General features: G+C 44.9%; 2 protein-coding genes across 3 annotated transcripts; both read left to right on the top strand.

Moving 5' to 3' along the window:
- The first annotated feature begins 472 nt into the window (after positions 1-472).
- On the top strand, positions 473-15,330 carry LOC129832078 (rab-interacting lysosomal protein-like). Of its 2 annotated transcripts, none has more exons than XM_055895827.1 (8): positions 473-636; positions 2,651-2,780; positions 5,971-6,086; positions 7,665-7,853; positions 9,156-9,325; positions 9,486-9,608; positions 9,711-9,809; positions 14,038-15,330. In XM_055895827.1, exons 1-8 carry the CDS (start codon positions 613-615, stop codon positions 14,168-14,170), a joined length of 984 nt encoding a protein of 327 aa, XP_055751802.1. In that variant the 5' UTR covers positions 473-612; the 3' UTR covers positions 14,171-15,330. The 2 variants fall into 2 exon arrangements, with proteins under 2 accessions (XP_055751802.1, XP_055751801.1); XM_055895826.1 differs by having other exon boundaries at positions 473-1,262.
- A 95-nt stretch (positions 15,331-15,425) lies between these two features.
- Positions 15,426-23,379, top strand: LOC129832077 (scavenger receptor class F member 1-like). Its single transcript, XM_055895824.1, has 13 exons — positions 15,426-16,130; positions 16,352-16,413; positions 16,533-16,634; positions 16,815-17,082; positions 17,261-17,524; positions 17,737-17,955; positions 18,122-18,250; positions 18,482-18,588; positions 18,755-18,863; positions 18,939-19,063; positions 21,318-21,455; positions 21,571-21,760; positions 21,966-23,379. Exons 1-13 carry the CDS (start codon positions 16,030-16,032, stop codon positions 23,038-23,040), a joined length of 2,889 nt encoding a protein of 962 aa, XP_055751799.1. The 5' UTR covers positions 15,426-16,029; the 3' UTR covers positions 23,041-23,379.
- Positions 23,380-23,774: the final 395 nt, after the last annotated feature.

Below are 23,774 nucleotides of genomic sequence, written 5' to 3'. Positions count from 1 at the left end.
AAGATGACTAAGAAAGCACTCTTTTACCCTGCTTGGCAAACTGATTGTCATGTCAATGAAGCAAATGTTGGTAGATTGTGTCCTTCGATTGCATTTGATTTATTCTGTTTGTTACATACAGTACCAGTCAAAGTTTGGACACACTAACTCATTCATAGTTTATTTCATAGTTTTGATCTATTCAATATTATTCTACAATGTAGAAAATAGTAAAAATAAAGAAAAACCCTGGAATGAGTAGGTGTGTCAACTTTTGACTGGTACTGTATGCCGACTGTTAAACAACAGTGCAGCATCGTCGATCGTTTCCCATGCCTTCAGATGAAATCCAATTTGTATGCTTGGACTGTTTTACTGTACGTTCGACCTATCATACCAGTTTTACAGTACGCTATGCTATGTGGGTCTAAGATAAACTCACTCCTATTAAGCTGGTCAGGAAAGTAGGAGGGTTCTTGAATGGTAAACAAGCCGAGCAAAGAGAGAGGGCTGAAATGTGGGCGTCCAGTCGAGAGTACACTGCGCTGTCTTTTCAAGACTACTCGACGAGGAACTCTGTTCTTTAATTTGAATCGGGCCTCAAGTTAATGCTCTAGACTAGGGGCAAGCAAAATGTGTGACGTATGCTCAAATGAGGTACAAATTAGAACGAGTTTATAATTGTCTGGATGATCAAGCATGCAACGAAAGAAAGAGTCAACTTCGAGCATAGGGTGACGAATAATGCATACATTTTAGATGCAGCAGCATATCGCGATATAGATAAGACACCTGTTTATTGTGAGAACACTTTCGCTTTAGTTGTGTTTCGACTCTCGCTGGGGAACTGTTTTGTCACGCTGAGAACGACATTTTAATTTTATTTCTGAGTTTCGATATTAACGTGCATGCACACTGGTGCAAACATGGAGAATGATTGCGATATTAACGATCAAAAGCAAGACGTCAAGAAGACAGGGTGGTGTTTTGAAAGGACATGTTCAGCATTAACTGTGGAGGATGTATACGAAATGGCTAAATTGATTGGCTCGGAATTGGAAAAACTTATTGACAGCTACGGTAAAGAGAGCGCCACAGTACTGCTGCCTAAAATAGTCAAAGTTCTAGAGCTTTTGGAGAGCTTCGCCTCGCGGAACAATGCACACAAGTCAAAAGAAGAAGAATTACTCAAAGCATTTGAAACGCTACATGTACAGAAACAGAAGAAGACGAGATCTGTGAAAAAATACGACGAAAGCAGAAAGAATGAAATACAGTCGATGGTAATAACAACGTGGTAACGTTAGTAACATGGGGTCCGATAAACCCTCCAGTGACGTATCGTGTCAGTTATCGGATTGTAACAACACTGAAGATATGTGATTTGTTGTTTTTTTTCTACATTGTAGCAATTGAATTGTTTTTACGGCTAGGCTACGATTTAACAAGTATTGCTACTCGCTGCACATCAGCATGCCACGTTATTCATCATGCCCATTCAGGGGCAAGTGGCAGCTCAAAATATATTTGTTATCTGTGTGACACATTGTGTAGAGTGTATACCTACCACTGGCAACTATTCCCCCACATAGAGAAGGCTACATTTTAGTGTTATTAGTAGCCTAAGCGAAATGTAGCCTATATGTCGTTTTTGTTATGTAACATCATGGAAATGTGTGTTCAGAATGGACGCTCGTGCCAGTGTCGTTATGATGTCCCTCGTGTGTTTTTCTTGACAGGTCGCCATATTTGCCACTGTATGTGAAAGGTATATTAGCCTATTTAGTAGTGCTGAGCGATTAGTGCTTTTTGACGTCGGTTCGATTTTAAAACATTTATCACGGGTTTCGATTTGTTTTAAATAAATTAAATGCACCATGCATTACCTGGGTTGAATGATGTAACAACGCTGAATAAAACAATCAAGCGATTCCGATGCAACGGATGATGGTCGTTGTAGTTAATTACCACGTTTTCTCCAGTAAACTATGTAGAATTGGCCTGTTTGCAACTATAACTCTCTAGTACATCGCAATGTTCGGGCTTGATCTGATTTATCTCTGGAGAAACTGATATTATAATATAAAATAGCCCAGGCTATATCGCAGTAGAATTTGGGAAATCACTTATCTTGTCTATGATCTCAACGATCATAGATTTGATTTAAGAAGATATAGTATGTTTGTACTTTCGCTTGGCCCATTTATCTCCTACAGCTTTCACTACACCACATCTCTATGCACCACACACATTCTTTCACACACCATGAGCCCTGCTCATCCCAACATATTGCTTCTCTCTCACACCTGACTACACTGTGTGTTATTGGTCTTGTTGGTATCTTGTTGTTATATTGGTAGTCACCATAACACTGAAATTGAAGTTAAAAACACAGGCGTCATAGGCACGCTTGTTTTTCTCTTTCACTTGGAACATTCTTCAGCTAGCACTCAGTAGCTATCAATATCTTTGATTTAGTTAGGAAGCTATTCTTCCCCACCACTAAGTACCTGTAGACTAATTGGCTGTGGGCAATGAGTTCACTAGAAGTCAATGGTTATGGTACCATAGAAATAGAATGACTAGATTGTCATTCTATTTCTATGGTGGGTATACTGTGTGTCTCCTCCTAACCCAGAGTCAGTGACAGCTTCTCCTCGTCCCCCAACAGGAGGTGCAGCAGCAGGAGGAGGCAGAGAAGCAGAGGAGCAGGTGCGAGGAGCTGCAGGCCCAGGTGTTACATCTACAGACGGAGAATCAAGAGTTACAGAGCTGCCTGAGGGGCAACCATGCCCAGGAAGGTTGGTTTAAAACACATGAACACACGTGCACTCACATGATTGGTTTAAACAGCTGCCTTAAGGGCAACGATACCTTTAGAGGTTGGTTGTTATAGAACAGCCATAGGGACACAGCCGGCTGAGGGGCAACCATTCTCAGGAAGGTTAGTTTAAACATCTGCTTTAGGGTCAACCATGCTCAGGAAGGTTAGTTTAAACATCTGCTTTAGGGTCAACCATGCTCAGGAAGGTTAGTTTAAACATCTGCTTAAGGGTCAACCATGCTCAGGAAGGTTAGTTTAAACATCTGCTTAGGGTCAACCATGCTCAGGAAGATTAGTTTAAACATCTGCTTAAGGGTCAACCATGCTCAGGAAGGTTAGTTTAAACATCTGCTTAGGGTCAACCATGCTCAGGAAGGTTAGTTTAAACATCTGCTTAGGGTCAACCATGCTCAGGAAGGTTAGTTTAAACATCTGCCTTAGGGTCAACCATGCTCAGGAAGGTTAGTTTAAACATCTGCTTTAGGGTCAACCATGCTCAGGAAGGTTAGTTTAAACATCTGTTTAGGGAGAATGGAGTTACTGTGTTGCTGACTCAGGGTATTTACTTCTGGTGGTAGTCATAGGGGAAAACATTGCTGACTGAGGAATTCCGGTGTTTGTTTATTTGGGAAGTGAATGTGTGACTGTAAATGTGACATTTGTTATGTAAAGACTGAAATAAGAACAAAGCAGAATAGATACATATAAACTAATATTATACGATAGACGCATATAATTTGTATTATTACACTAACTTATTAAGCATTCTGACGTATTTGTAAGATATTCATTATTCATCTGGTCTCTGCCTAGTACTCTATACTCACACTGTGCAATAGAAGCTTCTAAGAGCACCAACCCTAATATCATTCAACAAATTAGATGCTCTTATCCTTGATTTACTCATTGCATATGAGCAATTTTCAAGGGCAGTTGAAAGTTTAGTTAAGTCTGTCTACTGATAATGTCCATTGTGGCTTGTATACTGTACCTCTTTACTTCAACGTAATGTAAACTGTTAATGCAATGTATGCAAGTCTTGTGGTATTTTTTCACTAGTTTTCAAGGAAGTGTCTGTTCAGCCGTGGGGGGCCTAAATCAGATACATTTTTTCCCTGAAGGAGAAGACCATATTTGTGTCAAGAAACATCACAATAATTGGATCTACTCCAACCACTAAAATGTATATTTAACTTTCTTCATTTTCTCAGGACTAGAAGAATAATCTAATTGTGCTCATAATTACATTTAACTAAATTAGATTATATGATACCATACTACAGGGGTTTACAAACTTTTCTTGCCCAGGGACCCCCGCCCAGGCAAACTGGCGACCCAGGGACCCCCGCCCAGGCAAACTGGCGACCCAGGGACCCACGCCCAGGCAAACTGACGACCCAGGGACCCACGCCCAGGCAAACTGGCGACCCAGGGACCCCCGCCCAGGCAAACTGGCGACCCAGGGACCCACGCCCAGGCAAACTGGCGACCCAGGGACCCCCGCCCAGGCAAACTGGCGACCCAGGGACCCACGCCCAGGCAAACTGGCGACCCACGCCCAGGCAAACTGGCGACCCAGGGACCCCCGCCCAGGCAAACTGACGACCCAGGGACCCACGCCCAGGCAAACTGGCGACCCAGTGACCCACGCCCAGGCAAACTGACGACCCAGGGACCCACGCCCAGGCAAACTGGCGACCCAGGGACCCCCGCCCAGGCAAACTGGCGACCCAGGGACCCACGCCCAGGCAAACTGGCGACCCAGGAACCCACGCCCAGGCAAACTGGCGACCCAGGGACCCCCGCCCAGGCAAACTGGCGACCCAGGGACCCACGCCCAGGCAAACTGGCGACCCAGGGACCCACGCCCAGGCAAACTGGCGACCCAGGGACCACCGCCCAGGCAAACTGGCGACCCAGGGACCCACGCCCAGGCAAACTGGCGACCCAGGGACCCACGCCCAGGCAAACTGGCGACCCAGGGACCCACGCCCAGGCAAACTGGCGACCTAGGGACCCACGCCCAGGCAAACTGGCGACCCAGGGACCCACGCCCAGGCAAACTGGCGACCCAGGGACCCACGCCCAGGCAAACTGGCGACCCAGGGACCCCCGCCCAGGCAAACTGGCGACCCAGGGACCCCCATCATATGTTAGCATATGTTATTTTTACAAATAATTATACTTCAATATATTTTCAGCATGCTATTTGGTTTTGGTCGTTTTTTTGAAGCTGACACTTTTCCATCAAAAAAATCAACACTTAGATGGCCCACTTAAGAATTTTCTATACAGAAAAACTCTTTAATTTGCTCCAATGACTGTAATTTCCACCATATTAAATGGATAGTTCGAGATTTTGGCAAGCCATTTATCTACTTCCCCAGAGTTGAATGAACAGGAACAGCTAGCATGCTAACTGTTGCTGTAGACTTCTAGTCATTGCGCTAACGCTAGTTAGCATCTTTAAATTCCTTCATACTGGATGCTGAGACATAGAAATGGTATCCACGATGATATTCTGTTGTAGTGATATTTATAAAATAAGAATTTATCACATAAAACAATTCCCCCAAAATATTTTTCATTTTTTTTAAATAAAAAATTAAATTACACTGCAGTACCTCCACGGACCCCAGTTTGAAAACCCTGGTCATACTACACACTGAAAACAGTTTTCTAACAAGGAGGCCCATGTTAGCTGCTTGCTGTTAAGTTTTATTGCACCAGTTTAGCCTAGGAATGTTAGTGTCTCCGATATGCATGCCATAGCTCCACCATAAGTTATGTATCAGTTATTAGATGTCCAGAGTAGTCTGTCTGAATCAACAGGTATAAACCAGACAGCTTAAAGATGACCGTGTGCTGAAGGATAATCCTTAAGTGTCTTTACTGTTTAACCTCAGACCTTCAGATACACTCCACTGAGCAGATTTGGCTAGGGACGTAGTCTCGGCCGACTGTTGATGGTTGATGAGCTACTGGGTCATGTTCATTAGGCACCAAACGGAAGAAAACAGACTGAAACAAGGAGGGACTTCCCAGACTCCGTTGACTTGATTTATATTTTAAAAAATGTGTGCCCTAATGATGTTCTCTCTGCTTTGTCTGTTGACCATTGAACACCCACAGTGATGATATTGCATTGTTGTGGTCCTGTTTTTCAGTCCAACGGCAGGAGCGGGAGGTGATGCTTAAACTGAAGGAAGTGGTTGACAAGCAGAGAGATGAGCTGAGGGCCAAAGTACAGCAGATAGCCAGCATGTCTAAAGAGGTGGAGGCGGTAAGGACAAAAAGACTACATGTACAGTAAATCTGAATGCAAGTGTAGCCATACACGCTTCCGTTTACACACGCATGCCTGGGCACAGTGATTGTATCAATACTCTGAAGGTCAGCCAATAGCCAGTCATGAGTGGGGAGGTGTCATAAACAGCCGATAGGAAGTCTGTCTCTCAGCAGTGACCCAGACACGCTTCAGCTTACACACACACACACACACACACACACACACACACACACACACACACACACACACACACACACACACACACACACACACACATATATATAAACACTGAGTGTACAAAACATTAGGAACACCTTTCTGATATTGAGTTGCACCCCCTTTTGCCCTCAGAACAGCCTCAATTCGTCAAGCATGGACTCTACAAGGTCAAAACCGCTCCACAGGGTTACTGGCCCATGCTGACTCCAATGCTTCCCACAGTTGTGTCAAGTTGGCTGGATGTCCATTGGGTGGTTGACCATTCTTGATACACACGGGAAACGGTTCTGCATGAAAAACCCAGCAGCGTTGCAGTTCTTGACACACTCAAACTGGTGCGCCTGGCACCTACTACCATCCATACCCTGTTCAAAGGCACTTCAATCTTTTGTCTTTTCCATTCACCCTCTGAATGGCACACATACACAATCCATGTCTCAATTGTCAAAATGGCTTGAAAGTATTTTGCTAACCTGTCTCCTCCCCTTCATCTACACTGATTGAAGTGGATTTAAGTTACATCAATAAGGGATCAAAGCTTTCACCTGGATTCACCTGGTCAGTCTATGTCATGGAAAGAGCAGGTGTTATTCATGTTTTGTACACTCAGTGTACATTCTTGTTACACACACATCACAACTGCTACTACCAGACTCCTATTATGATTGCTAAGTACTGCATAATTTAAACGCTTGCCCCCCAATCCCCCTTCCCCAAAACACATGCAAATATTGGACTATAAATTGTATTATACTTAAGCTAAAAAATGTATTCTATTCTACTGAGCCATTTACTTTATGTGCATAGTCTTATCTTATGTTATTTCTTATTGTTGAGAATGAATCGGCAAGTAAGCATTTCATTTGACATGGTATACCATGTGACGGGGTATACCATGTGACGGGGTATACCATTCCGTACATGCGACTAATAAAACTTGAAATTAAAACAGTACAGGCGTAATAGTTATGGTTATTGTTTTGTGCTGAGCATCACCTACACCTTGGAGACAAGTCTGGGCAATGACTCCACCTCCCTATTCACAGCAGCTCCCTATGTCACACAGTAATGGTTTTAAACTCCAGCTCAAGTTTGTTGATGTTTCTAGGCTTTTCATCTGACCTAAAGATATGGGCCTCCTAAATGAAGTTTGCTCAAAATTATGCTTGAACATGTTTTTGTGTTAATGGGAGTAATCAGGATTGTCCCCCTGTGTTTGTGTAATATGGTCCCCCTTACTCCCAATGAGTCCCTGCACCCCCACCAAGGCCCACTATGATATCTAGCATATCATCGTCCTGAGTGTGTACGTAAGTAATGTTAGTGTTGTTTCATACGTGTGTGTGTGTACAGATGCAGGAGCAGTTGGAGCGCTTCATGAAGATGAATGGGGAGCTGAGACACAAGCAGAGCATCATCACGGCCCAGGTGAAGAATGCTGTGGAGAGGAAGGCTGACATGGAGGCAGACCTCAGAGAGAAACAGAAAGAGATAGAACGCCTCACCACCCAGCTGGAAAAGGCCAACGCTGCTGCTGGCACGGTAAGAAGTGTGTCTTTTTGTCCCTTGTTGAAAAGGTAAGCATTCATTTCCATTTTTGAATTGGCCTTGGACCTTCATATTATATTTAAGCAAAAATACCCGATGTGGTACGTTGGCCATATACCTCAAACTCTTAAGGTGCCTTGTTGTTATTATAAACTGGTTATCAACATAAATAGAACAGTAAACGTCTTTTTATTGTCTGATATACTGTACACACAGCTGAAATGCTGTTTCTGTCAATCATATCCAGGATCCAAAGTACCCAGTAATACTACATACACATTAGTCATCCAGAGTGGTGTATTCTGACTCACTTTACTGACTTGTTTGTTACACCTTGTTGTCATTTCTCTGGATAACTTTTAGTGTCCTGCCCTCTCCCTCAGTTTATTTTGGAGCTGAACTGTAATCTTTAAACATTTGTCACTGTCCTCTCTCTGCCAAGTCTTACACTTGGCCTTTGTTTCATTTAAATTCTTCTCCCTGTAAAATAAACTGTAGCCATTTTGAGATATTTGTTGTGACTAAGATAAGAGAAACTAAGGTCATATCTGTGACTTCTCTCTCTGACAGAGGAGTTAACTCATGGTTGTGAGAGGAAAACAGATACACCTTTGGCACAAGATGTACATGTATGTATTGTCCACATACAGTATAATGTGACTAAGAAATCTCACTACAAGAAATGTGTCTTTTTACTTTGTAATAGTCACACTGTCACGTTCCTGACCTGTTTTCCTTTTCTTGTATTTATTTAGTTGGTCAGGGCGTGAGTTGGGTGGGTTTGTCTATGTTTGATTTGCTATGTTGGGATGTTTGTGTTCGGCCGGGTATGATTCTCAATCAGAGACAGCTGTCAATCGTTGTCCCTGATTGAGAATCATACTTAGGCAGCCTGGGTTTCACGTGTGCTTTGTGGGTGTGTGTCTTCTGTGTAGTCGTTGTGCCACACGGGACTGTTTGTCGGTTTGATTTTCTATTTGTTATCTTGCTTCATATAGTGTTCAGTTCAATGCTAATAAATTATGGACACTAACCACTCCGCGTATTGGTCCGATCCTTCTCGCCTCTCCTCGTCCGGGGAGGAGGAATATGAAAGCCGTAACACACACATAGTCAAATCTCATCATTTTGATGCGTATTTAGCTTTTGCTATTGCTTTTAGACAATTTCATAGACTGTGAAGTTCACAAAATGTATTATACCAGGTGAACAACAACATTTTGTTTCCCTTAAACACAACTGTCATTACATTAACACAATTGTGATAGTCCAGCTGTGTTTCCTCCACCCCAACAGGCCAGTCCATGTAGGACAGAAGTGGACCTGACAGGCAAGCTGGTGATAGACCTTAAGGACCCCAACAGACCCTGTTTCACCAAACAGGAGGTCAGAGAGATGCTGACAGAGAGGAACGAGCTCAAAGCCAACCTGTTCCTGGTGCAGGAGGAACTCTCCTTCTACCAGAGGTAGGTACTATAGGGTGTGTGTTTGTTTGTGTGTGTGTCAGGGGGTGGGGGGTTATGAGTGTGTGTGTGTGTGTGTGTGTATGTGTTTGTTTGTGTTTGTTTAGTTTTATACCTGTGTGTGTATGTACTGACGTGTGTGTCATTTGTGTCATCCTCACAGGGAGATCCTGAATGATGAGCGGTGTCCAGGATTCTTGCTGGAGGCAGTACGTTCTGCCATAAAGAAACAGAAAACTGTCATCAAGGCCAAGATGCTGGGCATGCCAGAGGACGAATGCAGCAGGTGACACTGACTCACACACACATACACATGTGCGTACACACACACACACACACACGCACACACACACAGTGCTAACTTTGTGGATGTGAGATCCTTGAACAGTGATGACGAGAAAGGCCCCCTGTTTGAGAGGAGAGCAAAGACAGAAACTGAGACAGATAGCACTGACAGCAAACCACAAGAGTCTCGCATCAGGAACCTGTAAGTACTACTGACCTGTTTTTACTCATTTAAACAACACATCTATTAATAGACAGTGGCAAGAAAAAGTATATGAACCTTTTGGAATTACCTGGGTTTCTGCATGAATTTGACATCGAATTTGATCTGATCTTCATCTAAGTCACAACAACAGACAAACACAGTGTTCTTAAACTAATAACACAAATTATTGTATTTTTCTTGTCTATATTGAATACATAATTTAAACATTCACAGTGTAGGTTGGGAAAAGTATGTGAACCCCTAGGCTAATGACTTCTCCAAAAGCTAATTGGAGTCAGGAATCAACTAACCTGGAGTCCAATCAATGAGATGAGATTAGAGATGTTGGTTAGAGCTGCCCTACCCTATGAAAAGCACTCACAAAATCTGAGTTTGCTATTCACAAGCATTGCCTGATGTGAACCATGCCTCGAACAAAAGAGATCTCAGAAGAACTAAGATTAAGAATTGTTGCCTTGCATATAGCTGGAAAGGGTTACACAAGTATCAATAAAAGTCATTCCACGGTAAGACAAATTGTCTATAAATGGATACATTTCAGCACTGTTGCTACTCTCCCTAGGAGTGGCTGTCCTGCAAAGATGACTGCAAAAGCACAGCACAGAATGCTCAATGACTTACAGAAATCTCTGGAAGATGCTAACATCTCTGTTGACGAGACTACAATACGTAAAACACTAAACAAGAATGGTGTTCATGGGAGGACACCATGGAAGAAGCCACTGCTGTCCAAAAAAACCATTGCTGCACATCTGAAGTTTGCACAAGAGCAGCTGGATGTTCCACAGTGCGACTGGCAAAATATTCCGTGGACAGATGAAACTAAAGTTGTGTTGTTTGGAAGGAACACACAACACTATGTGTGGAGAAACAAAGGCACAGTACACCAACATCAAAACCTCATCCCAACTGTAAACTATGGTGGAGGGAGCATCATGGTTTGGGGCTGCTTTGCTACCTCAGGCCCTGGACAGCTTGCTATCATCGACGGAAAACTTGGGAATTCATTTTATCAAGACATTTTGCAGGAGAATGTAAGGCTATCTGTCCGCCAATTGAAGCTCAACAGACGTTAGGTGATGCAACAGGGCAACAACCCAAAAAACAGAAGTAAATGAACAACAGAATGGTTTGAACAGAAGAAAATACGCTTCCTGGAGTGGCCCAGTCAGTCCTGACCTCAACCCGATTGAGATGCTGTGGCATGACCTCAAGAGAGCGGTTCACACCAGACATCCCAAGAATATTGCGGACCAGAAACGGTTTTATAAAGATGAATGGTCCTAAATTCTTCCTGACCTTTGTGCAGGTCTGATCCACAACTACAGAAAATGTTTGGTTGAGGTTAATGCTGCCTAAGGAGGGTCAACCAGTTATTAAATCCAAGGGTTCACATACTTTTCCCAACCTGCACTGTGAATGTTTACACGGTGTGTTCAATAAGCACATGAAATATTCTAATTGTTTGTGTGTAATTAGTTTAAGCAGACTGTTTGTCTTTTGTTGTGACTTAGATGAAGATCATAACATTTTATGACAAATTTATGCAGAAATCCAGGTAATTCTAAAGGGTTAACATACTTTTTCTTCCACATTTACATATAGAAATGTAAACATGTTTAAAGCATATTTATAACATTCATAGAAACCCAATCAGATAGTTCTAGAAATTTGGTATGAATAGTTGCTTGTTACAGTGTTGTTACTTTGGTAAACTGACACAGGACCGTTCTGTTGGAGAATTCCTGCAATAGCCTAATTTGCAATGACAATGAGCCTCAGTTAAATATGCAGTGCCCTACCATAACCCTTACTCGAAGGCCACTGATTGTCTAGGCAAAGTTGAGGCAGGTCTGTGTTTGGTTAGACCGGTTTGGCTTCTTTCATAGCCCTCCAGCATGCGTGAATCATTCCATCAACTTGTTGCTATGTCCTGAATCCTGATTATATTGTCTGTCTGTTAAACTACCTCTGGTCTCCTCAAATCAAATCACATTTTATTGGTCACATACACATGGTTAGCAGATGTTATTGTGAGTGTAGCGAAATGCTTATGCTTCTAGATCCAGTGCAGCAGTATCTAACAGGTAATATTGAACAATTCCACAACAAAACCTAATATCTAACAAATTCCACAACAAAACCTAATACACACAATCTAGTAAAGGAATGGGAGGAGAATATATAAGTATAAAATGTATGGATGAGCAGTGACAGAGCGGCTAAGATGCAGTAGATAGTGTAGTATACAGTATATACATATGAGATGAGCGATGCAAGATATGTAAACATTCTAAAAGTGGCATTATTAAAATGACTAGTGTTCCATTTATTAAAGTGGCCAATGATATCAAGTCTGTAGGTAGGCAGCCGCCTCTCTGTGCTAGTGGTGGCTGTTTTAACAATCTGATGACCGTGAGATATAAGCTGTTTTTCAATCGCTCTGTCCCAGCTTTGATGCACCTGTACTGACCTCGCCTTCTGGATGATAGCGGGGTGAACAGATAGTGGCTCGGGTGGTTGTTGTCCTTGATGATCTTTTGTGCCTTCCTGTGACATCGGGTGCTGTAGGTGTCCTGGAGGGCACGTAGTTTGCCCCCGGTAAAGCGTTGTGCAGACCTCACTACCCTCATCCTGCGGTTGTGGGCGGTGCAGTTGCCGTACCAGGCGGTGATACAGCCAGACAGGATGCTCTCAATTGTGCACCTGTAAAAGTTAGTGAGGGTTTTCAGTGACAAGACACATTTTTTCAGCCTCCTGAGGTTGAAGAGGCGCTGTTGCGCCTTCTTCACCACACTGTCTGTGTGCGTGGACCATTTCAGTTTGTTGGTGATATGTACACAGAGGAACTTAAAACTTTCCACCTTCTCCACTGTTCGATGTGGATGGGGGGGGGGTGCTCCCTTTGCTGTTTCCTGAAGTCCCCGATCATCTCCTTTGTTTTGTTGACATTGAGTGAGAGGTTATTTTCCTGACACCACACTCCGAGGGCCCTCACCTCCTCCCTGTAGGCCGTCTCGTCGTTGTTGGTAACCATTGAGTTGGAAGTGTGCATGGCCATGCAGTCATGGGTGAACAGGTAGTACAGGAGAGGGCTGAGAACGCACCCTTGTGGGGTCCCAGTGTTGAGGATCAGTGGAGTGGAGATGTTGTTTCCTACCTTCACTACCTGGGGGCAGCCCGTCAGGAAGTCCAGGACCCAGTTGCACAGGGCGGGGTCGAGACCAAGGGTCTCAAGCTTAATGATGCGTTTGGAGGGTACTATGGTGTTGAATGCTGAGCTGTAGTCAATGAACATCATTCTTACATAAGTATTCCTCTTGTCCAGATGGGATAGGGCAGTGTGATGGCGATTGCATCGTCTGTGGACCTATTGAGGCGGTAAGCAAAAAACAGAAGTGAGTGCTATGGGGCGATAGTCATTTAGTTCAGTTACCTTTGCTTTCTTGGGAACAGGAACAAAAGTGGCCCTCTTGAAGCGTGTGGGGACAGCAGACTGGGATAGGGATTGATTGAATATGTCCGTAAACACACCAGCCAGCATACTCTGAGGACGCGGCTAGGGATGCCGTCTGGGCCGGCGGCCTTGCGAGGGTTAACATATTTTAAATGTTTTACTCACGTCGGCCACGGAGAAGGAGAGCCCACAGTCTTTGGGAGTGGGCCGTGTCGGTGGCACTGTATTGTCCTCAATGCGTGCAAAAAAGGTGTTTAATTTGTCTGGGAGCAAGATAATACTGTTGAGTGTCTATGTTTACCTCTAGGCAGACATAAAAAAAACTTGCCTCTGCTTTGTTCACTGTTCTGCTGTTTACCTTCAACCTATAGCTTTCACAGCACCTGCTGATGCCTCTAAAGCCATTGATGTAAACATAGACTACTCCCCCTGGTGGTGTAACCAGGGACTGCCTCATATCTGCTCAATGTAGTACTGTATGTAATCTCAGAAACCCTGACCAGAACCACGTTTCACATACACGCTTAGCGTTTAATGATCACGGTTGGTCACAAGAGACTATGCGGTATATAACCTCAGACACTGTAGTAGTGTGCAGGAACTACTAAGAAGCGGAACAACTCAGTCTTTCAAGACAATATCTCTGACCTGTGAACTGTGTTGTGGTCTCTCCTCTCCTGTGTATAGCTTTAGTTTCTTCTGGTAGTGAGTTAGTGTATCTGATCCTAGACCTGTGTTGTCTCCTAGCTTTGGCTTCCTGACTCGCTCCGGCAGCAACCACAGCAGCCGTAGTCCCAATGAAAACAAGGCTGCTTCTTCCTTGGAAATCATTGATGACACCAAGACCACCACAGAGACAGAAAACAGACGATCACCATGACAACCCTCAACACCCGTCCAACTACACTTGTCCTCCATTCTGTTCAGTTATCACTGGATGTTTCATACTGGTTAGGTCTCCACAGCAGCCCTAAGAAAGGAAGCGCCTTCTCTCATGCCTTCCCTCTTTCTTTTTTACTACCCCCTCATCATTGCTCTACGTACCTTTCTCTTTCTCTCCCTCTGTTTCTTTCAGGAATAGGTTCAGAATGGTGAAATGGCCAACGGTACACTTTGCATTGACAATAACCATGCAGGACATTATTAAGAGGAAAATCTCTGTTGAATCTCTGAAGCAAATTTGTATTGCGATATTTTATTAAAGATTTTAAGATGTATTTTGACCACAGCAATCATTAGTAATCGCAGGAACACATTTGTGCCACAAGAGGGCATCCTAACTATTAACAACCATGGTGGACTTCCATGTGTTTAACATTTTACCTAGTGTGTTTTTTGTTGTTGCCATCCCTTGTGGTTGCTGTAATTCTAATTCTCTGTCATGGACATGGTGTGAGTTATAGGGAACGTTTTGCAGTAAAGTACACTGTGTGTTGATTCTGACCCTGAATGTATTGCCTCATAGTAACAGTCATTTATTGATTAGACTTTATATTCTTAACTATCAGCTCATCTCACGTATTATCAGCTCAGCTCATCTCACGACTCTTATTATGAGTTCAATCATGTCTTCCCCAGGACCATGAATTGGGCATTGTGGTTGATTGTTATGTATGTGTCTGCCAAGTGTGTGTGTGTGATGTGTGTGCCTGTCTGTCTGTCCTGTCTGTCTGTGAGTGTTCACTGGGGCACCAGCACCTGTACGTTGGTTACTGTACATACAGAGGAAGTGTGTGTTTCCTTGAAAGGAAATGGTGTGTGTGCTCTCACGCTCCTTCAATCTCACCATGTCGTTAAACACACACACACACACACACACACAACAATGGCTGCCGCTGCCCTCTACCATATCTTATCGGTACTCAAACCTCTCAGACTCTGATGTAGTTTTCTGACATTCTAAATTAATGCTGTTGGTGATAGTGTGGAATGACGTATTTTCCAGCAACACTGTATGTACATTTCATTTTTGTAAGGATGACTGTTTTTAAATGGAGAAGCTTTTGTGCTACAAAAACGAAATAAATATCTGACATTAAATCTGAAGTGTGTATTGTGGGAGAATGAGAGTTGGACTGTCAACATACATCAATTTGCCAAGAGAACATCCCACTTCTGATCTTTTTACAAGTTTTATGTGTGTGCATGTGTATGTTTGTGAGCTATAGGAAGTTATTGTGTGCAAGACAGAAGTACAGTACACAAATAAACTTGCAAAACACACTGCTCACCTCTTCCCAGAATCTATCAGTATGTGGTGCTGTCTTAAAAAAGCCTTACTGAGGCAGATTGAATGGGAGGAAGTGGCTCTAACTTCCCCAGGAAAGAGGGAGAGGAAACGGACGGATTTGGACCGCTCAGTCAGGCATTACTGGGCCTACGACTACAAGACTAATGATTGACGAGAGCTAGGCTGGGCAGAAAGACGGATAGAGGGAGAGAAAAAGGAATAGAAAGACTGACTTCCAAGACCACAGAGCTGGGCTGGGGGAAAAGAAAGGTAAAGAGAGAGAGTGACTTGGGAGAGAGAGAGAGAGAAAGAATCAAGAAAGAGAGAGGAGAGTGCTTTCAATTTCCATTGTCCTCTTCTGGACTTGGGAAGAGAATAGTGAGAGAAAGAGGAGAAAAGGAGAAAGTGATTTTTCCGGGATAGGATTCTGGTGTTGGGACAGGGACAGGCGTGAGTTGGACGGTCTGAGACCTTTTGTGGGCTGGTACGGACCTGGTTGTGGGGTGGACATGGGCCTGTTTCTGACGGGTCTAGGACTACTGCTCTGCTGTTCCCTCTCCTCCCCTCAGAGACTGGCTCCCTCAGGGAGAAACGTTTGCCAGGACCTCAGGTGATGACTACATTCCACTCTCACACCTTATTTTTCTCTCTTTCTTTCATTTTTTGCCTTTTCTATCAAGCAGTATAACCTTGTTTTATGAAACATTCTCAGAAACTTAATAATTGTAATCTTCCATTATTTCATGAAAAAACAGTCAAAAGAAATGTGACCCATAAGGAAACTTCCTACTATGCTTTATGGTATGTATTTTGTTGACCCTTCTCAAACAGGGATCCCTCCACTCTTGTCTGTTGTACTGGATGGAGACAACAGGGAGAGGAGTGTACTATACGTGAGTACCAGTAGACAGTCAATTGTGTAAAACCATCCAGGGCACACAAGAACAGGCTTTTCGTCTTGTTTAGGTAGAATTGTATAATTCAGCACTGTGTCTGTTGTTTATGACTCCAGCTGTGTGTGATGGCGAGCGGGCCTGCCAGCAGGATGAGGTGTGTGTATACCCGGGCGTCTGTCGCTGTCGCCCTGGCTACTATGGAGCCCACTGTAAGACACGTAAGTCAAACCAACTCTGACGTTTAAGTTACATAGGCTATGTCACAATTTTTTTTTTTTTAACACAACAAGAGTTAATATAGTAACTTTGGTAGCACTTTAAATTGCAGGAATAAAAGGGCAAGAACATTGTAATTAAGTGCAAACTACTGAAATATTACAGCCTGTCTCCCTCTACAGGTTGCCCTCCAGAGTTCTGGGCACCGGACTGCCGCGAGCTGTGCAAGTGCCACCCTCACGGGCGCTGTAACCCAGTCACGGGCGAGTGCACATGCATCCCCAACCGCTGGGGGCCACTCTGCCAGAACGCCTGCAGATGTGGTCGCCACGGGCACTGTCACCCTGTGCACGGCAACTGCACTTGCGATGAGGGCTGGTGGACGCCCACCTGTACCAAGCAGTGCCAGTGCTACCCAGGCACCTCCACCTGCGACTCACTGACCGGCAGGTGAGAGAGTTGAGTTTATTTACAGTGGGAGGCATTAGTTAGCTTAGAGATTAATTTCTTGATGCAATTTAGCCTGCAATTTACAAATGTAAAGGGCGGTGTCACACACCATGTTTTTCAACACAATCGCTAAAACACAATAGAAATATATGTTTTCTTAAAAAACTTTGGTTGGCAGGTGTCAGTGTGCCCCAGGGTACTGGGGTCAGAAGTGCAGTCTTCGATGTAGCTGCTACATATCGTCGTGCCAACAGAACACGGGGGTGTGCGAGTGCCAGAGCGGGTGGTGGGGTCAGACGTGTGATCGCCGCTGTAACTGTGACCTGAAGCACAGCGAGTGTAATGCCGTCAGCGGGGAGTGTACATGTCAGCCTGGGTACAAGGGAGCCGTCTGTAATGAACCGTGTGGACCTGGGGAGTATGGCAGCGGGTGTAAACTGAGGTAAGCGAGTGTATCTGGATATTGCAGTGGATTACATGATTGGGCTGGTACTGCCTTGTCATTGTGCTGTTGATCAAAATGGATGATTGATGGTTCGGGTGACTTCTGAGCACTTTATGTAGGTTTCTACCTGTGTCTATCCTGAAATGGCTACAGTATGTATTCAGTTGGACTGGTCCATGGATGTCTCTCTCTCCTTCTCTCCTGTGTAGCTGTGGCCACTGTAAACGAGGGCAGTCGTGCTCTGTGGTTGACGGTGTCTGTACGGCCTGTGAGCCTGGGTGGAACGGCACGCGCTGTGACCGGCCGTGCAAGCGGGGTTACCATGGAAACCACTGCCATGAGGCGTGCCCACGCTGCAGGAACGGTGAACCATGCGACCCCAGGACGGGGGCGTGTTCACAATGTGATCCAGGATGGACCGGACCCAGGTGTGTGTGTGTTTGATGACTATCTACCAGTGAAATGTATCTGAGACCTTTTACAGTAATTCCCAGACATGACAGTGTCAATGATACCAAAGAGGTTCAGCGTTTTCTTCAATTGCTGACCGTTTTGTCGTCTGTCTGTTACCTGGGCCACTCTGTTTGTCTGCAGATGTGACAAGCCATGCTTTAACAGAACATTCGGGGACGCCTGTCGCTTCCTGTGCAGCCCCTGTTTCCATGGCCACTGTGATCACGTGACAGGAAGTTGTGTCTGTGGGCCCGGGTTCCAGGGACAGAGGTGAGAGTATGGAGAAAGCAGACAGAGGCTCTGTTCGAATACTCTTAAAATGCATCTTTCCTTTCTCCCTTCCTTGAAGTAATCACTGATGTGAACAATGGTTCAAATAAATAGGTTTCTCCAATCCAATAATGTCTGATTTAGACATCTTGCTGTTTGTGTATCTCAATGTTACGTAGGTGATTGTGTATCTGGCTGTCACTAACAGGTTTCTCTCTGTTGTGTCCCCAGTTGTAACATCACCTGTCCAGACCAGCTGTATGGCTTTAACTGTTCCTCTGTCTGTGACTGTGGAGAGGGCACCGCCTGTCACCCAGAAATGGGGGCGTGTCCATACAGTATGCACTCCTCCTATTGGATACAGCTCTAGTTGGTTATTAATGTGTAGTTACTGATAAGTAAAAGTAGATGGGTCTATGGATTCAAATATTTTTTCCCCTCAAGAAGGAATATGTGAGGTTGAATCACATTTGTTTATGTGTGGGTGTGTGTGTGTGGTGTCAGATGGTCACAGGGCTCTGATCGCTGGTCTCCTGGTCCCTCTGATCTTGGTGCTGCTGGGTCTGGTCTGCTGCTGCTGCTGCTGTGGAGGACCTACTGACGGCAAAGACAGGTGTGTGTGTGTGTGTATGATTCTGATGGCAAAGGCAGGTGTGTTTGTTCCTCTGACCTTGCTCTGGTCCTACAGGGTAGCAGTGGGTGACGGTGGTACCTCTGTCCGTATGAAGCATCATGTGTATAACGTCCTGGCCAACGTGAGCTCTGCTGTACCCTGTATCTCTGTCTGGTCCTCTGGGCTACCCAGAGTCACAGGTCAGTCCAATATCACACTAGAGATCATATATGTCTGTATGTACTATACCATTCAAAGTTTGGATACACCTACTCATTCAAGGGTTTTTCTTCATTTGTACTATTTTCTACATTGTAGACATCAAAGACATCAAAACTATGAAATAACATATGGAATCATGTACTAACCAAAACAGTGTTATCCAAATACATTTTATATTTGAAATTCTTAAAAGTAGCCACCCTTTGCCTTGATGACAGCTTTGCACACTCTTGGCATTCTCTCAACCAGGTTCATGAGGTAATCACCTGGAATGCATTTCAATTAACAGGTGTGCCTTGTTAAAAGTTATTTTGTGGAATTTCTTTCCTTCTTAATGCGTTTGAGCCAATCAGTTGTGTTGTGACAAGGTAGGGGTGGTATACAGAAGACAGCCCTATTTGGTAAAAGATCAAGTCCATATTATGGCAAGAACAGCTCCAATAAGCAAAGAGAAATGACATTCCGTCATTACCTTAAGACATGAAGGTCAGTCAATCCAGAAAATGTATTCAAGAGCGGTCGCAAAAACCATCAAGCACTATGATTAAACTGGCTCTCATGAGGACCGCCACAGGGAAGGAAGAACCAGAGTTACCTCTGCTGCAGAGGATAAGTTCATTAGAGTTACCAGCCTCAGAAATTGCAGTCCAAATAAATGCTTCACAGAGTTCAAGTAACAGACACATCTCAACATCAGCTGTTCAGAGGAGAATGCATGAATCAGGCCTTCATGATCGAATTATTGCAAAGAAACTAAAGGACACCAATAAGAAGAGACTTGCTTGGGCCAAGATACAACAGCAATGGACATTCGACCGGTGGAAATCTGTCCTTTGGTCTGATGAGTCCAAATTTGAGATTTTTGGTTCCAACCGCTGTGTCTTTGTGAGACGCAGAGTAGTTGAACGGATGATCTCCGCATGTGTTGTTCCCACCATGAAGCATGGAGGAGGAGGTGTGATGGTGCTTTGCTGGTGACACTGTCTGTGATTTATTTAGAATTCAAGGCAAACTAAACCAGCACGGCTACAAGAGCATTCTGCAGCGATACGCCATCCCATCTGGTTTGTGCTTAGTGGTGCTATCATTTGTTTTTCAACAGGACAATGACCCAACACACCTCCAGGCTGTGTAAGGGCTATTTGACCAAGAAGGAGAGTGGTGTGGGGCTGCATCAGATGACCTGGCCTCCACAGTCACCTGACCTCAACCCAATGGTTTGGGACGAGTTGGACTGCACATTGAAGGAAAAGCAGCCAACAAGTGCTCAGCAAATGTGGGAATGCCTTCAAGACTGTTGTAAAAGCATTCCAGGTGAAGCTGGTTGAGAGAATGCCAAGAGTGTGCAAAGCTGTCATCAAGGCAAAGGGTGGCTACTGTGAATGGATCAGCTTGTCCAAAACACCCTAACACAGGCGGGAGGTAAAACATGAACAGAACAGAGGCAGTGGTTGTGATTCATTTTCTTGTGATTGTTTACTAAACAGGTTCTTTCGCCCAACAAAATAATTCCAGTACAGGGTAACGTCCAACGCTGTCACCAGCGTAACAAAACAAATAAACATAAACATGAACAGTTGACCAAAAGGCCGTGGCCAAAAGGGGATGCAAAACAACAAACGGCTACTCCTGTTTTTAGATCTTCTACACATAATAGTTACCAGAGGAACGCTTCTCTCTACCTAAAGCCGCCTTGGTTAACAGAGAGACAAGGTGCCCCAGTAAACAAAGCTTTCTCTGAGGACAATCTGACATCCCCACAGGTCTCTCCTCCCAATCCTCCTCCAGCTCCTCTCCTGGCACACCTATATAGAGGAAGACACAAAGCAATTAGTGGGCCCAGGTGTATACTAATTGGCTTTACACTGCGTACCTGTCTCGTGTGGAGGGTTCTGTCGTGTCGTCTTCCTCCGGCTGGTCACTGAACACTCACACTACTTTGAAGAATCAAAATATAGTTGTTTAACACTTTTTTTGGTTAATACATGATTCCATATGTGTTATTTCATAGTTGAATGTCTTCACTATTATTCTACAATTTAGAAAATAGTAAAAAAATAAATGAGTAGGTGTGTCCAAACCTTTGACTGGTACTGTATGTAAGGAAGAAACTCCAGTACTTGTTGGATGCTCTCAAGGTTTTTCTCCATGCACTTGGAAACATGAGAGGTGTGCATGCTATACTTATTACAATATTAAGACAATAATAATAATAAGCACTTCTTTCTCCAGTGTCCCACCACGACCCTGAGCTGACATTCAACCACAGTTTCATAGAGCCTCCCTCCTCAGGCTGGGTGACAGACGGTTCCTCCTTCGACAGTGATGAGGAGACCGGAGAGGCTCTCTACTGTGTCCCCCCCAGAGAAGGTAATCAGTGTGTGTGGGTGTGTGTGTCTATGTGTGTTCAACCCTTTGTGCTTTGTTGACTCCCTATTTTCTCTCTCTCCCTGTCCCTCCCTTTACCCCACTCTTCCTCCCTCAGACATCCCCGCAGTGGCGGGCGGTGAGTTCCAGGAGTTCCAACATGAGATGAGTTCTAAGTGTAACATGTTCCCCGACCCCTCTGCCTTCAGTGTTAGTGCAGAAGACATGTCCCTCCCCTTTGGCATCCCCCGCACCTCCAGCAACGCCAAGTCCAAACGCCCCTCCGTCTCCTTCGCCGAAGGCACCAGGTAACACCAGGCCGCCGTCATCATGATGAGGACATTGGACGCTACACACACCACACACCACTACGCAGCACTTCAATTCTCTTTTTAACTTGTCTCTGCAAAGTTATAGTTATCGCAATTGTCTTGTGATTGTTTTTAATGTTGAGAGTTTGTCAAATTAATTTCCTCTTGGGGATTAATAAAGTTCAATCTCACCTCATCCCAGGTTCAGCCCCAAGGAGCGCCGAGGCTCTGCCCAGGACCTGACTCCCGGGGCCCCCCGCACCAAACCTAAGTCCCCCTGGGGGGTCCTGATGCTGTCAGCCCTCCAGGCCCAGGGAGGGAAGGCCTCAGAGGGGGAAGAGACGGAGACAGGTGAGGGGGGTGTGGATGGATGTGGAGGTGGGACTGGACCATTGGAAGAACCAGGATCCAGTGGTGAAGCAGGGGACCCTGATGTGGACAGGTACACGGCCACCCCGTCACAAGCCATGTCTACCCTGCAGGTGCCTGGAGCAGTGGTAGGAAGAAGACGCACCATATCCAATGCCGCTGTTAACAGAAAGGGTGGGCAAGCATCAGGGTCCACATCCGATGGCCAGAAGGCAGAGATAGATAAAGGGTTGGACAAGGTGACCACAGTGTACGTGACAGTGGGTAAGGCGGGGGTGGGGAGGCCCTTGTCTAAACTAGAACTCCCCAGCTCGGAGGGCCCGGTACAGGCCATGCTACGCAGGCTAGGCAGCCTCCAGAGACATAAAGACCAGGAGGTGGGAACTAAGCCCAAGGGGAAGAGCCCGGGGGTGGAGGGGATCACCAAGCCACCCAGGAGGAAGCTGGGGGCCAGGGCCAGTTTGTGGGAGCAGGGGGCTCCCCCACCCTTGGGGGTGGAGGGGCCTGTAGGGGAAGACGTATCTATGAGGAAACCCAGTAGGAGGAAACAGCACGCTCACCACAGCTCGCCTGCTGTCATGGGAAACACTGACGATGGCACTAATACTCACCTCCCACCAGAGGGCGCCAATGCCACCATTACGCCTACGAGGCCCCTGTCCTCCATTTTGAAAAGCGTGCCAGAGGTCGCTGGGTTAGAAGTCATGGGTGAAAGGTCAGCGGTGAGGGGAGAGAACGATGACCCTGGGATGCAGATTGAGACTGACAGTGGATATCTAACAGTCGGGCCAGCTGGAGTTGTAACCGACGCTGTTAGTCTGAGTGAAGTCATCGCCAATGACGGAGTGGTGGCCAGTGTGGACGATGGAGCTAACCTATATGAGAATGTGATGATTATGCATTCCTAACTTCAGATGCTAATGACTGTGCTGCTCTGTCTCCTCTCACAATTGAGTATGTAGTTTGAATACTAATGAATGAGAATTTGGAAACTAGCTTAATGTACTGAAGTTAACAGTTGAGTCTGACATTAACTAACTTTACAATATTGAATATACCATTTTATGAATTACAATATGTACATGATGGTTCTGTACAATATGTACTGTATGTATGTATATCATACAACAATAGGATAATGTTGAAATCGCCTTACCAAATAGTAATCGACACTGTAACTGCCATGTGTGAAACAACTATGCAAATTAAAACAAAAAATGCACGCTCCGATCTGTGCACTTTGTTCACTTTGGCTTGTCTGTCATCACTAGGCTAAGCTGCTAACGTTAGCCATCAAGCTCACAAAGTTTGTCCCAGATGAGTTTTGCAATGGAGCCCTCTTTGCCTGGAGAAGTAAATTAATGGTTTCAGCTCTGTAGGAGCTGTATCTACTACCCTTTGTTTCAGGACAAACTGGATCACTCAGAGTTCCAATGCGACAATTGTTTGCTTGCCGAGGATTATAGGCTTGATGTGGCTTCCTTGATCACTCAGGTAGCCAGCCTACGTAAGATACTGGGGGAACTGTAGAGTGGAATATTTACCATTTCTACGCCGGTGCTGCACGGCGTTCGCCCATGTTGGATGCATCTCTGTCTTGTCATTTGTTGTTATCCGACTGGCCGGAGTCGAAGGAGCACAG

This window comes from Salvelinus fontinalis, chromosome 33 (genome assembly GCF_029448725.1).
Source record: "Salvelinus fontinalis isolate EN_2023a chromosome 33, ASM2944872v1, whole genome shotgun sequence".
Classification (NCBI taxonomy): Eukaryota; Metazoa; Chordata; class Actinopteri; order Salmoniformes; family Salmonidae; genus Salvelinus; species Salvelinus fontinalis.
Note: the sequence above shows the minus strand (reverse complement) of the source record. Positions and strands in the feature narration are given on the sequence as shown.

Coding starts and splice junctions, on each gene's coding strand:
- LOC129832078 (XM_055895826.1), top strand. CDS start 888: ATGCACACTGGTGCAAACATGGAGAATGATTGCGATATTAACGATCAA. Junction 9,326..9,485: donor GAACTCTCCTTCTACCAGAG/GTAGGTACTATA, acceptor TCATCCTCACAG/GGAGATCCTGAATGATGAGC. Junction 9,810..14,037: donor GAGTCTCGCATCAGGAACCT/GTAAGTACTACT, acceptor GTTGTCTCCTAG/CTTTGGCTTCCTGACTCGCT.
- LOC129832077 (XM_055895824.1), top strand. CDS start 16,030: ATGGGCCTGTTTCTGACGGGTCTAGGACTACTGCTCTGCTGTTCCCTC. Junction 17,525..17,736: donor GGCAGCGGGTGTAAACTGAG/GTAAGCGAGTGT, acceptor TCTCCTGTGTAG/CTGTGGCCACTGTAAACGAG. Junction 18,251..18,481: donor CCCGGGTTCCAGGGACAGAG/GTGAGAGTATGG, acceptor TTGTGTCCCCAG/TTGTAACATCACCTGTCCAG.